Source organism: Mastigoproctus giganteus, chromosome 2 (assembly GCF_048544385.1).
Source record: "Mastigoproctus giganteus isolate SK-2022 chromosome 2, ASM4854438v1, whole genome shotgun sequence".
NCBI classification, from domain to species: domain Eukaryota; kingdom Metazoa; phylum Arthropoda; class Arachnida; order Uropygi; family Thelyphonidae; genus Mastigoproctus; species Mastigoproctus giganteus.
The window spans coordinates 204,992,539-205,009,790 of record NC_143576.1 but is presented as its reverse complement, the minus strand read 5'-3'; the positions used below and the strand labels follow the sequence as shown (position 1 = coordinate 205,009,790).

General features: G+C 33.8%; 1 protein-coding gene across 1 annotated transcript in view; it reads left to right on the top strand.

The window, feature by feature from the left end:
* Positions 1-16,379, top strand: part of LOC150089954 (Y+L amino acid transporter 2-like) — a 52,339-nt gene extending 35,960 nt beyond the window's left edge. The window contains exons 9-10 of the mRNA XM_090390141.1: positions 12,761-12,938; positions 16,300-16,379. Of these exons, the coding sequence (XP_090246267.1) occupies positions 12,761-12,938; positions 16,300-16,364 (243 nt within the window). The 3' untranslated portion in view covers positions 16,365-16,379. The remainder of the gene's footprint in view (positions 1-12,760; positions 12,939-16,299) is intronic.
* Positions 16,380-17,252: the final 873 nt, after the last annotated feature.

Genomic DNA, 17,252 nt, shown 5'->3' with positions numbered 1-17,252 from the left:
CAAACTGTAGAATGGCGCCTCCGTAGCCAGGTGGGAAGGAGCAGCAGTGCGTAGCACACGCTTCTTGATTAGACCGGGGTTCGAGCCCGTCACCACCAAATATGGAGGATGCCGAAAGGTCAGGGAATGACCACCGCATATCCCGGAGCAATATGGCCTTAGTTGCTAATGCTCCTAAAAACCAAATAATAACAACAATAAACTGTAGAATAAACATAAACTGCAATAGTGACAATGTGCCAGGGGAAATGGATTGGGAATGATAGTCCCATGCCATATCCAGCACAGTTTCCTGACCTGAATCCATGAGATTTCTTCTTATGGGCACATATTTAAGTCTGTGATCTACTAAAAATTGATGGGACACAAGGAAGACCATATCCTCCACATTCAGGATGTCTGATTCGCCACACCTGATATTTTTGACATGTGCATCATTCAGTGGTGCTTCGATCCAGGTTTGTTGCCAAGTTCAGCTGCTGCTTTGAGCTTCTTTTCTGATTGCAGAACATGGTGAAAAAGCATGTAAAAGCTCCATTAAAGAGAGCTAATTACTTGCTATTCCTTGTACCCCAGAGCAAACCTATTAAAAAGTGTTTTCATCCATCACTTTTCAAATGCATAGAAAAGGCTGTAACTCAAAAGGGAAGCATTTCTGGACACATGTTTATATGAATTTTTTATACTTGTTTTGGTACATAAAATTTGTTAGTCTAATTTAGAAGCACTCTATATATCTATGTATGTTCATGTGTATTTTTATAAAAGCCTACATCAGAAACAGCCTTTAAGAGAAGAACACTAGGCAATATTTCTGTAAGCATTCAGCACTTCAGTTTTTGTACTAAGTTTTTTGAAAACAGGTTAATAAAAAAGGAGCGAACTAAAAGCCCTCCGACTGAGTGCTGTAGAGTTCTGTAGGAGGTAATTTTTAAAAAGTCCACGTATCTCTTCTTGACCAATAAAGTAATATTTCTTTATGTATTTATTTATCAATACAGTAATCATGTGCACTACTTATCATTTAATGTGAGATTTAGTGGCAATGTAGTAGTAGTAGTGGCAAATGATGCAAGAAAGCAAGCATATATAGCATCAGCCAAAAAAAAAAAAACCTTCCATATCCTCCAAAATTTTGTTGAGTTGAATTCATTCAAACCACTCATTTCCACAACAACAGATGGAAGCTTGTTCCAACAATCAACCACCTGCTGGCTGAAAGCAAACTTTCTCACAGCTATCCTGCAACCATCCTTCCTCAATTTGAATTTATGTCCTCTCGTGTAGTCTCAGAAAGAGGAAGAATGTCATCAACATTTAGCTTACACAATCCTTCAAGGATTGGTTCTTGGACCACTGTCGTTTCTCATTTTCATAAATGACATCAATGAAGAGATAAAGTGTGATGTCAAAATTTGCAGACAACATAAAGATTAGCAAAGTCAGTAATGATTAGTGCCAAGCAGCACTCCTTCAGGATGACTTGAAGAGATTTAGCATTAGCAGAGGCATACGATGCAAGAAAGCAAGCTTATGCAGCATCAGCCAAAAAAAAAAAAAAGTCATTTCACTCATCTATTCACTCCAAATTTTTGTCCAGCTCAGCCATAAGAAATGGCAGTCTGTTCCAGCAATCAACTACCTGCTGGCTAAAGGCATATTTCTGCACATATATTCTACAACTGTCTTTCCTCAGTTTGAATCTATGCCCCCTTAGGTTCTTAATCTGAGAAAGAGGAAGAATCCCATCAGCATTGAGCTTGCTCAACCCGTTCAAGGCCTTATACACCTCACATGTGCTTAATCTGCAGACACTGCAATTCCCCCCCCCTCCATTTTGAATTTCTTCAGTGATGCTGATGAGGATATTTGTGGAAAGTTGTCACAGTTTGCTGATGACTTAAAGTTAGGAAGATGGAAAGTAATTGGGAACAGAAACTGCTTTGGAATAACTTAGATTGGTTGTACATAAGGTCTGAAAGATTGAAAATTACAACTGAAGTTTAATTTTGCTAAATATAAGATTTTGCATTTGGAGTAAAGAAACCCAGCAGCGACTTTACAAATTGGGGACACAGAATTACAGTTGGTTCAAGGTGAAAGATGAGAAAGATATTGAGGCGGTGATACAAGTAGACATGAACTTTCCCTTGTGCTGTAAGCAGGTAGCCAGTAAGTCTATAGTGTACTGTCAATGATCTATATTTCTCAACCTTTTTCAAGTAGGGAGAACTTTATTTTTGAGGTAGAAGTCATGGACCACTTCTGTATTTAAGCTAGAGGCCAAAGCTGTGCCATGCCGAGGGTGAGGCGAACAAGGTTCTTGCCTCATGTGATAAAGCTAAAAGGGTTGCCAAAAGAAAGATTAAATAATTGTCAACGTTGCCATCATTAACAATAGAGCGCAATTTTTCATTCTTGCCTCAGGTACTAAAATGGCTCAGCATGGCCTCTGCTAGAGGCTATGGACCACAAAAATATTATATTAAACTATATGTGTAAATATATTAACTATTTTTTTAAATACAGTGATATGTACTTAAATATGTAATACATGTCAGGTTTTTGTAGGCATACCTGTATTTCCCATTACTATTAATGGCATTTCTGCCTACTGCAAAAAAAAAAAAAAAAAAAAAATCAATTCCCCTGTAGAACACTTGTTTGTGTGGGTAGCACAGTGGTATCATCACCATCCTCCCCACACTGGGTGGAAAAGGCCCCGGTTCGAATCTCGTCAGTGACATGAGGAACTTTAATGGGCTTCTTTCACTCCATGGCTGAGTTAGTTGGTCTAAGGCATAGATAGCGGGGTTTTTTTCATCCAGAAAAACAGGCAAATCAACCAGAGAACATGTTTGTTATTTGGTTTTTAGGAGCATTAGTAACTAAGGCCATATTGTTCCGGGAATATGCGGTAGTCATTCCCTTGACCTTTCCGCATCCTCCGTATTTGTGGTGACGGGCTCGAACCCCGGTCTAATCAAGAAGCGTGTGCTACGCACTGCTGCTCCTTCCCACCTGGCTACGGAGGTGGCAGAGAACATGTGCAATTTACAGACAATACATATATGGGTATATGTATTAACTTACCAGGTGACCCCTAATGTAATTATTTAGTTTTATAGAACACTTGTGACCAGAGGTTGGAAACTAATCTGTAGGACTTTTGCTAACAAAGAGAAATATGCAGTTATTACTCTTTATAAAACTCTGTATTTAAAATGTAGTATTTTAAATCCTGCTTCCTGCAGGTGAAATGCTAGTGTAAAAAATAATCGCAGGTGATAAGATATGATATACTTTCAAGTACTTCTGCACAAAGTGAATTTTACTTAAAACACAGTGATTGATCTGCTCAAAAATTTGATGCGAATCAGATGTAGTGAGGAAGTTATGTTAATCATATTCATTAATTCAGGAAGAATTTTTAACCAATATGAATCCTTATAGAAATTGAAAACAGTTTGCTGTCAACGTCTAATATTACACAAAAGTTCTGAAAAAGTTATGCAAACATGTAGAAGATTGATCAATTGATTTAAGAATTCTTGACGCAAGAGCTACTGCAGCTAAAATGCACCTGTAAAATGTTATACAACAGTTTTGTTCTAATTTGTATTTTGCTGCTAATAGTTACATGTGGAAGAAGTGTTCATTAGTTCAGGACTGCACAGGTTTTGTATCATGATGGTGCTAGAGTCCACAATGCACTTGCCATCCACATTTTTATGGCATAACATTTAAATCTTGTGCTGTGATTTCTGTTTTGAAGGAAACCAGATATTGTAATGAGCAAAGTTTTAAAGACATTACAAAATGGTCAGCAATAAGAAACATTTTAGAAATGGAAGAAGTAATGGAATAGGTGCATTGTAGCAAGGTAAGGGGTAGTACTTTGTAGTACATATGGGTACTAATGATTAAAAGCATAAACAAATTCAGGATTTGGTTCAGAGTAAAAAGTTAGCAGCTGTTACTCTCTACCTTCCTAAGCAAGCACACGTGCACACACACACACACACACACACACACACACACACACACACACACACACACACACACACACACACACACACACAGTTTTTGAAGTCAAAATATTTTGTATGCAGAGTAATTATGTGAAATTTTCTGATAGACAAACATCTTTTGTCTTGATACTTTTGGTTTCACTGTAATGTGAAAATGTATGGTTCTTGCCAGATATGCTGCTTGATGATAGTTACCTACATGAGAAGGGAAGTGTATAATTTGTATTTTCTGATTTATTTTTTTAAAAGCAAAAGCCTGTGGCTGTGTGGCTTCCTTGCACTGTAATGCAAAAGCAGAAGTGGCACCCGTTTTTTGTTTCTATTATTATTGATGTAAATTGGCTTTTGTCTTGATTATTATTTATTTATTTAGTGAAAATTAATACATGTACATGCCCAAGTTTTGGTTTTCGTGCTTAATGATTTTTTTAAGCTAGAAAATGTAATAGTTTTATTATAAGGGCCCTTTTTAGAGGTTGGAAGTGATATATGAACAATATTATTACTACACTGACTAGGAGGAAATGCAACTTAAATTTTTCTAGTAGTGAAATAAAGTCTGCTTATACAGAGAAAAGAATGAGAGGAAAAGAAGGAAAACACCAAAAAACCAATGAAATGGTATGTCTCTTTGCAGATTTAGGGTTTACAAAAATGAAAAATTAGAATGAATTGAAGAAAATTTTTCAACAATGAAAACGCTCAAACACTAATAATACACATATCTACCTTGACTGGTTAAAGCTCTCACATGCTGATATGAAAATTTAGAGAGACAGAGAACTGAATAAGATGAAGATTGCTTAATGAAGAATAAATGAAAACTATAAGAATTTGTCAAGAGGAAGTTATAAAGTACTCCAGCAGGCAAAGGATGAACATGGTGTTTCAGTAACTGTCAACCCAGAAGTGTCCAAGTTGAATGGCTGTAGTTCCAACACTACACCACCAGTAAGCAAATACAGTCCTGACCAGTGAAGTCCCCGAATATAAAACATGCAAACAGAATATAAAAATTCGAAGTCAGTGTCTCATTGAGAATAGGATATTGGGCATCACCTGCCAAATCCCTCTTCTTTTTCAAGTATTTTCATTTTTTCTTCATTAGGTGTCCTTCAGTTTATTTAATTTACTTTCTGTAAATTTTTGTTTCAGTTTGTAACAGCTTCGGCCAGTTGAGGAGCCATATCGTCTCATTGGCATTCTAGAGTTCACTTCTGAAAAATTTTCTTGCATTCATTCTAGTTTATTTTAGTTTATTTTTGGAAACCTTAAATTTGCAGAGAGAATCATACCATTTTTCTGGTTTTTGGTGTTTTCCTTCTTTCTTGTTATTCTTTTTTCTATACAAACAGACTTTATTTTACTACTACAAAAATTTAAGTCTCATTTCCTGCCTGTTCAGTGTTGAGAAGAATATTGTCGGTAATGGTTTTATGTTAAATTTTTTTTTTACAGTTTTTTATATATATATATTTAAATAATGGCTTAAAAGTTAGAACGTAATAACATAAAATAAAAAAATAAATAAATATTAATGCAGCGATTCCATGACCATTATTGGCCTCGTGGTCCTCTGTCGATATGGGGCATAATGGTCAGTTATTTTGTTCTCTTTTAGTAGTTCTTTTTAGTCCCTTTTGGTGATATTTCATGTCTTTTGGAACCGGTACCTTACAGGATGGGGGGGGGGTACCGCTAAATTATTATATAATTGGCATTATTTTAAATTTAAATTGGAATTATTATTATAAATTGGATTTAAAGCTCTGAATTATTTTTGGGACTTCCGGGTACGTTTTCTGTCTAGTTACCTTTACTTCTCCCTCCCCGTTGATTTATTTTTTGTTAACTTTCGCTCTGCAGTTTTTTTGCCATATTATTGACGTTTTATTTTTATATTAATTATCAGTTATATATATATATATATATATATATATATATATATATATATATATATATAATAGCTTAAAGTTTAACATAAGATAAAATAAGAAAATAAATAAATAATTAATATTAAGCTATCATTAGAGGCAGCAAAATGCACATCCTCCACATGAAGCCCTGATATATCCGATATTTCAAAATAATTCAAAATAAAACGAAATTAAAACATAAGCCAGTAGTATGGCAAAAATGTAGAGCGAAATATTAACATAAAAATAACGTAAAATAAAACGAACAAACAGGAAAGGGAAAGTAAAGGTAATAAGACATAAAGAGTAGCTGATTATACCCTATATAATTTAGCACTTTAAATCCAATTAATAAAACCGATATCAAATTTAAAATAATGCCAATTATAATATGATTTAGCGGTACCCCCCTTGAAGGTACCAGTTCCAAAAACCTGAAATATCACCATAAAAGGGTTAAAAGAACTACTAAAAGCAAACAAAATATCGAAATAATAGACTAACCATTAATAGCTTAATATTAATTATTTATTTATTTTATCTTATGCTAAACTTTAAGCTATTATTTAAATATTAATCAGGGTACTAGTGGGTTGATATGCTAAATAAGCAGCACCTGTGCCGCCATCTGTTCCATTCTTTTCTTTATATAAGCTGGTTAAGCTTACATTATGTCAGTGGTGTGGCTCTGATCTAGAGTGCTGTCTGTTCTATGAATTATTTCTCGCTGCATAAGGACCACCGCCATGCAGATCCTCTGCATTGGTGGATCGATCGGAGGAGGAATGGGTGGTTAGGTTCTTCGATCTTTTCGCCTTTGTGACGATCTGTATGGTGATTGAAATGCAGCGATTCCATGACCATTATTGGCCTCATGGTCCTCTGTCGATATGGGGCATAATGGTTAGTCTATTATTTTGATATTTTGTTTGCTTTTAGTAGTTCTTTTAACCCTTTTATGGTGATATTTCACATTTTTCAGAACTGGTACCTTCAAGGGAGGTACTGCTAAATCATATTATAATTGGCATTATTTTAAATTTGATATCAGTTTTATTAATTGGATTTAAAGTGCTAAATTATATAGGGTATAATCGGCTACTGTTTATGTCTTATTATCTTTACTTTCCCTTTCCTGTTTGTTCATTTTATTTTACGTTATTTTTATGTTAATATTTCGCTCTACATTTTTGCCATACTACTGGCTTATGTTTTAATTTCGTTTTATTTTGATTTATTTTGAATTATTTTGAAATATCGGATATATATATATATATCTGATAATTAAAATAAATATGATATTTAAAATAAAAACATCAGCCAGTAGTACGGCAATAATGCAGAGCGAAACGAAACGCAAAATAATGTAAAATAAACAAACAGGGAAGGGAAAGTAGAGATAATAGGACAAAAAGGTAGTCGATAATCCCCTATATAATTTAGTCAATTAAGTCATTAAACCCAATTAATAAAACATGATGTAAATTTAAAATAATGCCAATTATAAATAATTTAGCGGAACTCCCTCGAAGGTACCAGTTCCAAAAGACGTGAAATCTCACCAAAAAAGGGTTAAAGAAACTACCAAAAAACTAAAATATCAAAATAATAGACTGACCATCATGCCCCATATCGACAGAGGACCACGAGGCCAATAATGGTCATGGAATCGCTGCATTTCAATCGTCATACAAACCATCGCAAAGGCAGAAATATCGAAGAACCAAACCACCCCTCCATTCCCCGATAGATCAACCAATGCTGAGGAATTTGCATGGCGGTGGTCGTTATTTTTCGCTGCATAAGGACCACCGCCATGCAAATTCCTCAGCATTGGTTGATCTATCGGGGAATGGAGGGGTGGTTTGGTTCTTCGATATTTCTGCCTTTGCGATGGTTTGTATGACGATTGAAATGCAGCGATTCCATGACCATTATTGGCCTCGTGGTCCTCTGTCGATATGGGGCATGATGGTCAGTCTATTATTTTGATATTTTAGTTTTTTGGTAGTTTCTTTAACCCTTTTTTGGTGAGATTTCACGTCTTTTGGAACTGGTACCTTCGAGGGGGTTCCGCTAAATTATTTATAATTGGCATTATTTTAAATTTACATCATGTTTTATTAATTGGGTTTAATGACTTAATTGACTAAATTATATAGGAGATTATCGACTACCTTTTTGTCCTATTATCTCTACTTTCCCTTCCCTGTTTGTTTATTTTACATTATTTTGCGTTTCGTTTCGCTCTGCATTATTGCCGTACTACTGGCTGATGTTTTTATTTTAAATATCATATTTATTTTAATTATCAGATATAATTAGGCATCATGTGGAGGATGTGCATTTGCTGCCTCTAATGATAGCTACATAGCCATATTTATTTATTTTTATTACTTTTGCCTAACTTTTACCTTACATAATATAAATTAATGGTAGTAGTGGGTTGATATGCTAAATAAGCAGCGCCTGTGCCGCCATCTATTCCTTTCCTTTCTGTTATATAAGCTGGTTAAGCTTGCATTATGTCAGTGGTGTGGCTCTGATCTAGAGTGCTGTCTGTTCTATAGATTATTTTTCGCTGCATAAGGACCACCGCCATGCAAATTCCTCAGCATTGGTTGATCTATCGGGGAATGGAGGGGTGGTTTGGTTCTTCGATATTTCTGCCTTTGCGATGGTTTGTATGACGATTGAAATGCAGCGATTCCATGACCATTATTGGCCTCGTGGTCCTCTGTCGATATGGGGCATGATGGTCAGTCTATTATTTTGATATTTTAGTTTTTTGGTAGTTTCTTTAACCCTTTTTTGGTGAGATTTCACGTCTTTTGGAACTGGTACCTTCGAGGGGGTTCCGCTAAATTATTTATAATTGGCATTATTTTAAATTTACATCATGTTTTATTAATTGGGTTTAATGACTTAATTGACTAAATTATATAGGAGATTATCGACTACCTTTTTGTCCTATTATCTCTACTTTCCCTTCCCTGTTTGTTTATTTTACATTATTTTGCGTTTCGTTTCGCTCTGCATTATTGCCGTACTACTGGCTGATGTTTTTATTTTAAATATCATATTTATTTTAATTATCAGATATAATTAGGCATCATGTGGAGGATGTGCATTTGCTGCCTCTAATGATAGCTACATAGCCATATTTATTTATTTTTATTACTTTTGCCTAACTTTTATCTTACATAATATAAATTAATGGTAGTAGTGGGTTGATATGCTAAATAAGCAGCGCCTGTGCCGCCATCTATTCCTTTCCTTTCTGTTATATAAGCTGGTTAAGCTTGCATTATGTCAGTGGTGTGGCTCTGATCTAGAGTGCTGTCTGTTCTATAGATTATTTTTCGCTGCATAAGGACCACCGCCATGCAAATTCCTCAGCATTGGTTGATCTATCGGGGAATGGAGGGGTGGTTTGGTTCTTCGATATTTCTGCCTTTGCGATGGTTTGTATGACGATTGAAATGCAGCGATTCCATGACCATTATTGGCCTCGTGGTCCTCTGTCGATATGGGGCATGATGGTCAGTCTATTATTTTGATATTTTAGTTTTTTGGTAGTTTCTTTAACCCTTTTTTGGTGAGATTTCACGTCTTTTGGAACTGGTACCTTCGAGGGGGTTCCGCTAAATTATTTATAATTGGCATTATTTTAAATTTACATCATGTTTTATTAATTGGGTTTAATGACTTAATTGACTAAATTATATAGGAGATTATCGACTACCTTTTTGTCCTATTATCTCTACTTTCCCTTCCCTGTTTGTTTATTTTACATTATTTTGCGTTTCGTTTCGCTCTGCATTATTGCCGTACTACTGGCTGATGTTTTTATTTTAAATATCATATTTATTTTAATTATCAGATATAATTAGGCATCATGTGGAGGATGTGCATTTGCTGCCTCTAATGATAGCTACATAGCCATATTTATTTATTTTTATTACTTTTGCCTAACTTTTATCTTACATAATATAAATTAATGGTAGTAGTGGGTTGATATGCTAAATAAGCAGCGCCTGTGCCGCCATCTATTCCTTTCCTTTCTGTTATATAAGCTGGTTAAGCTTGCATTATGTCAGTGGTGTGGCTCTGATCTAGAGTGCTGTCTGTTCTATAGATTATTTTTCGCTGCATAAGGACCACCGCCATGCAAATTCCTCAGCATTGGTTGATCTATCGGGGAATGGAGGGGTGGTTTGGTTCTTCGATATTTCTGCCTTTGCGATGGTTTGTATGACGATTGAAATGCAGCGATTCCATGACCATTATTGGCCTCGTGGTCCTCTGTCGATATGGGGCATGATGGTCAGTCTATTATTTTGATATTTTAGTTTTTTGGTAGTTTCTTTAACCCTTTTTTGGTGAGATTTCACGTCTTTTGGAACTGGTACCTTCGAGGGGGTTCCGCTAAATTATTTATAATTGGCATTATTTTAAATTTACATCATGTTTTATTAATTGGGTTTAATGACTTAATTGACTAAATTATATAGGGGATTATCGACTACCTTTTTGTCCTATTATCTCTACTTTCCCTTCCCTGTTTGTTTATTTTACATTATTTTGCGTTTCGTTTCGCTCTGCATTATTGCCGTACTACTGGCTGATGTTTTTATTTTAAATATCATATTTATTTTAATTATCAGATATAATTAGGCATCATGTGGAGGATGTGCATTTGCTGCCTCTAATGATAGCTACATAGCCATATTTATTTATTTTTATTACTTTTGCCTAACTTTTACCTTACATAATATAAATTAATGGTAGTAGTGGGTTGATATGCTAAATAAGCAGCGCCTGTGCCGCCATCTATTCCTTTCCTTTCTGTTATATAAGCTGGTTAAGCATGCATTATGTCAGTGGTGTGGCTCTGATCTAGAGTGCTGTCTGTTCTATAGATTATTTTTCGCTGCATAAGGACCACCGCCATGCAAATTCCTCAGCATTGGTTGATCTATCGGGGAATGGAGGGGTGGTTTGGTTCTTCGATATTTCTGCCTTTGCGATGGTCTGTATGACGATTGAAATGCAGCGATTCCATGACCATTATTGGCCTCGTGGTCCTCTGTCGATATGGGGCATGATGGTCAGTCTATTATTTTGATATTTTAGTTTTTTGGTAGTTTCTTTAACCCTTTTTTGGTGAGATTTCACGTCTTTTGGAACTGGTACCTTCGAGGGGGTTCCGCTAAATTATTTATAATTGGCATTATTTTAAATTTACATCATGTTTTATTAATTGGGTTTAATGACTTAATTGACTAAATTATATAGGGGATTATCGACTACCTTTTTGTCCTATTATCTCTACTTTCCCTTCCCTGTTTGTTTATTTTACATTATTTTGCGTTTCGTTTCGCTCTGCATTATTGCCGTACTACTGGCTGATGTTTTTATTTTAAATATCATATTTATTTTAATTATCAGATATAATTAGGCATCATGTGGAGGATGTGCATTTGCTGCCTCTAATGATAGCTACATAGCCATATTTATTTATTTTTATTACTTTTGCCTAACTTTTACCTTGCATAATATATATATATATATATATATATATATATATATATATATATATATATATATAATCAGCAGAAGTTTTGTTTCTTTGGAAATAACAGCTGTAAAAATTTTTAACTTAAAAAAAAATTTAAAATTATGTTTAGTAAAAGTTTGGCATTGGTATACCACAAACAGAATTAAAAAAAATAATAATAAAAAAAATAATAATAATAAAAAAAAAACAACATTTTCAGAAATGAAAATGATCTGAAATCTCTGAGATCGTGTCATCATTATTGTAACAATTGATACTGCTATTGTTATCAGGTTAAGTGTCCTTCAGAACTTAAGCCAAGACCTGTCATGATCATTAAAGGTTCACTGGATTATTGATCACTCTAGATAATCTGTTTTCAATAGATATTTTAATGTGGTCACTTTGATGCAGATTAAAATTATCTGATCTGCATTGAAATAGCCATCTTTTGAAATTTAGTAAATGTTATTAGTTTTTTTCTCTCTGAAAGTTTTTTGTATTTACAGCAGTTTATTCTTCATATTTCTCAACATTTTCTGTTTATTCATTCATTCTTCACTTCATATCCTTTCAGACTAAGTTATTCTCACCTCTCATTCCAGATATGCTCTTCATTTTTGTGAACTTTTTGTGGCTTTTTCTCCTTTTTGATGTGTACCTTTGACCATTATTACTGTTCCTTCAATTAGCTAAACATCCTAATTTTTTTCTCCTCCTTAATTATTAGTTTCCTTAGAATTTTTTTTTTTCCCTTGTCTTCAGTTTTTTTCAACTGTTAATTTTATCAATGTAGTCACTTAGATCTGTTGCTGGAACCACATTGGAATTAGAAGAAATATTTCAGAAAGCTTTTATGATCCTGATAGGGTGAGACCTCCTGTGGATAAATTCTTATATTTTTATATTGAATTTAATTTACAAATGTCACATCCTGTGCAAATGTGAACTGCATAAAAAACAAATGGTCTTAACGCACTTGTGCTTTGGAAAATATTTCTTTTAATTCTAGTGCAATGTAATATATAATACATATATTGCGATATTAATATAAGACTTATTTTATTTTCAATAGTACTTTCTTGACTTACTTCAGTTGGTTATTTTTGCATTAACCTTCCTGAATTTCTGATGTGTACAGTGTGCATATTGTTAATTGTTTATTCAGTTATATTTTATTAAAAAATTGATATTCAGTTTAAAATTATGATCCTCCCCTTATTTTATTATTATTATTATTTTTTTTTTTTCAGGTGAATCTTATACTGCCTGTTATTTTTCTCCTTGTGTGTGGCTTCTTGGTTACTCTTCCATTTTATGTAAGTCCCTGGGAAACTGGAATGGGAATCACAATTGCTGCCTCAGGAATTCCAGTATATTTTGTGACAATCTACTGGAGGAACAAACCAAAAGCATATAAGCGTGCAATATGTAAGTGAAGCTCTTCGTATGTGCTCGATGTTTAAAAACATTTATATTTGATTATTTTTCTTTTTTTCAATTTCTGGGATAAAAACAGATTAATTAAAATTACATTAAATTAAAAACACCGAATTTAAATAAATAAATAACCTAAAATACCTCGATATGCTCATACTTCCCATACGTGAACCCTCCAAGCACCGGAACATGCCGACATAAACTAGCCCCAGGCACTAAAGAAGACTGTGTGTTCCGGTGCTTGTAGGGTTCACGTATGGGAAGTATGAGCATATTGAGTATATTAGGTTATTTATTTATTTATTTAAATTCGGTGTTTTTAATTTAATGTAATTTTATTTTATCTGATTTTATCCTGGAAATTGAAAAAAGATCTATTTGGATATTGAGGTAACTCTTATATTTATTATTATAATTAAGAAAAGAGAGATAGATTGAGATTTTCATCTCTTAGTATTTCAGATTAATATTTTGTGTATTTGGCTCTAGCATCTTTTTCCAATATAATGCTTAGAACAAAAAAAAAACAAAAAAACTCTGCACATTAAGAAGATATATAGATGTTGAAGGAGAAAAGATTGTTTTTACACAACAGCTCCCCTTGCTTAGTGAAATCAATTATTTCGACTAACATTCTTCTTCTTTGCAGGAGGACACAAAAGTGATAATTTGGCCATAACATCATAATCAAGTTATCATTGAAAAATAATAATATAATAACAAAACTCATTTGAAATCATTAATGATTTCAAAAATCGTTCTAAAAATTAGGAATACAGTAAAAAAAGAATGAACACTTAATTTCCTTAATGTTACAAAACTGACATTATTTGTTACCTTCTTTTTTTTTTTTAAGTCACATAACTGAAAATCAGAAGAAGGAAAATGAATACTGAAATAAACCATTATGTACCTCTGAATAATGTCCTCTTGATAGCAACTAAAATAAGAAATATAGGAACAAAAAAAAAGTCTCATTATAGTGAACTTTTTCTGGGAAATAACTAAATAAATAACTTATTATAAGAAAACTGGTTAGTTTCTTGCAGCCAAACCACTGGGAAAACTCAAAACTGATAATAATCCTTTAAATCTTCTTCAAATATAGTTAGCTGGTGGAAGAGACAAATGAGCCTTGGCAACCATATAGTGTGTATTCCTTAGCAGTCTTCTGTGACAGTATAATGGTTTCACCAGTTTTAACTCATTTGGAGAGATCTGCATTTTGTTTCCCTCTATGACTTGAGGGAATTTCTAACGTCATCTTTAATTGAGACTATAGTTTGCCAATCTCAGGAAAACTACAGCCTCACTTAGGGTTTCTCCCAAGAGTTATTCTTGATTTTTCAGCCTGAACAACATGTAAATTGGCCTGTGAACACTCACACTTGTACAGACATAATACAATGACACAGTATAACCTGTCTGCTGATGTACCTAAAACTCAATATTTTTGATTAATGATTTAAAAACTTCTTTTAAAAATTAGGAATACAGTGAAAAAAGAATGAACACTTAATGTTATAAAACTGATATTATTTGTTACCTTCTTTTTTTTTAAGTCACATATAAGGAGTGTACAGAAAGTGTAGTAGTAGTAGCAGTGGCATTTGACGCAAGAAAGCAAGTGTATAAGCTTATGCAGCATCAGCCAAAAAAAAAAAAAAAAAAAATCACACCTTTCCCTCCAAATGCCTGTCCAGTTCCTCCTTAAATTTATTCAACCTATCAACTTCCACAACGGCAGATGGAAGTTTGTTCCAGCAATTAACCACCCGCTGGCTAAAGGCAAATTTCCGCACATCTAATCTACATCTGTCTTTTCTTAATTTGAATTTATCCCCCCTTACGTTCGTAATCTGAACAAGTAGAAGGATCCCATCAGAATTCAGCATGCTCAACCCGTTCAAGGCCTTATATACCTCAATCAGATCACCACGCAGGTGCCTAGGCTCCAGCCACTGCAATTAGCAGAACTTAAGCCTCTCTTGGTAAGAGCATCCCTTCATTCCCCTCACCAATCTTGTTGCCCTTCTCTGTACATGCTCAAGTAAATCTACATCCTTCCTAAAATGAGGCTTCCAGACCTGTACGCAGTACTCAAGATGTGGCCTGACCATTGCTTTATACAGAGGGATAATCACCTTAAAGATGCATTGCAGGAGGTTAGGCAGGCGAAGGCAGATTACAAGAAATCCTTGGCAAAAGATGCTAAGAAAAACAGCAAGGATTTCTTTACTTATATAAACTCTAAAAGGAAGGGGATGAATGTGATTGGCCCACTTGACATCGATAGTTCGACTGTTGATGATCCTGCCCAGATAGCAAACAAATTGAATGAGTATTTTGCATCTACATTCACACATGAGGAATTATTAAGGTTTGAAAATGACAGAAGGTTATCAAATTGTAGCAGGATACTTAATGATTTTGTAATAACTGAAAGCAAAGTGGAGGAGAAATTGTTGAAGTTAAACATAAGAAAAGCACCTGGGGTGGATGGGATCTATCCAGTTATATTAAAGGAGGCGGCAGAGCAACTAAGCAAACCCTTAGCCATAATTATGAGAGCGTCCTTGGACTCAAGGGAGGTTCCCACGGACTGGAGATGTGCAAATGTATCCCCAATTCACAAAGGGGGATCGAAGGGTGACACGAGTAATTACAGACCAGTTAGTTTAACTTCTGTTCTGGGTAAAATAATGGAGTCACTGGTTAAAGATGCATTTCTGGATCATCTAGACAAGACTGCAGCAATAATTCAGACACAGCATGGGTTTGTTAAGGGAAAGTCTTGTCTGACAAATTTGATAGGATATTATGATGTGGTTACAAAGGAACTGGATGCAAAAAATAATTTTGATATCATATATTTGGATTTCAGGAAAGCTTTTGACACTGTTGCGCATGGAAGACTATTGTACAAATTGGAGCAGAATGGTATTAAGGGTAAGTTGCTACAATGGATGAAAGGATGGTTAAGTGGGAGAAGACAGAGGGTGGTAATTAATGGGTGCTGCTCTTCTTGAACTAATGTTATTAGTTCTTAATAATTAAATTAGTTCAGATGGATTGGTACCTTCTGGCAGTAAAAAAGAGTATAGTAGACTAGATATTTGTATAGGCAAGCATGTCTTAGGAAGGGGGGGATGTGATGCAGCAAAAGCCTGTTTTCTTTGCATCTTTTGGCCTATATATACTAATATTCTCTTTGCCTTCCACCTTTCCAGTGCATCTGCTATAATGCTAATTGATGTTTAATATAAGGTATTGTTTTTAATTTTATATTTGAGTAAAGAATTATTTTTTTCTTTCATTTATTAAAATGCCTCCATTTTTACCTTTTTTACAGGTGTATTTACGAACTTTGTTCAAAAAATTTTATTAAGTGCACCACAAGAAGGAAAATTTCAATAGGAAAAATGAAGTAGCAACAGGTCCAGCAGTTAGGAAGATGATTCTGGATGGACAGTGTAGAAAATAGTTGTATAATATTTGGATATGCAGTTGAGTGTAAAATATGATACTGGTTTGTGGCCACAAAAAAGGAGTAAGAAGAGTTCTTTTATAGAATACAGTTAATAACTATTAACATATGCTCTTTTACAAATTATTTTAAAATAAAAATATTAAACAAGAATAATATTTGCAGACTGCATTCAGATTATATTCTTTTTAAATATACTTTGTTTATTAATTTTAGCTCATCTAGAGTGCATATAAAGAAGAAAATTTTTAATTATATCTGGCCTAGCACTATGCTAGGACTAAAAAGAAAAAAAAGTGTTTGCAAGGATATTTTGATTAGCAATTATAAGTTCTTCCATAATGGATGTTACTTAATGGACATAATGTTCACCTATTTATTTACTTTTGTGTGACACAAATTCAAATGCATTATTCTTGCATATTTATTTCACTTCTGCTTTATTTCATTATGATGTTTAAAAAATGTTTATTTTCATATTTGTTAAAATATGAATAGGTTTTTTTTTTTTTTTTTGGGGGACCAACTGCTCAAATGGTTTTATTTTTCTGCTCCTTATGTGATTTATAAATTGAATTTGACTGCCATGTCTGGTAATAGTTAATCTATTTTTAAAACTAATTAAAGTATACATTTATCATATCATATTTCAAGAAATGAAAACTTCGTTTAAAATGAAAAGGTAAATTTTGAACATAGTTGTACTTTTTAAACACACAACTTACAGAAAAAGTTCTGCAGTTTTATAAAATATTATGGAAAACAGTTGGTTTAGAAGGGCAAAAAAAGTATTTAATTAAGTATTATTTTTTTTTTTT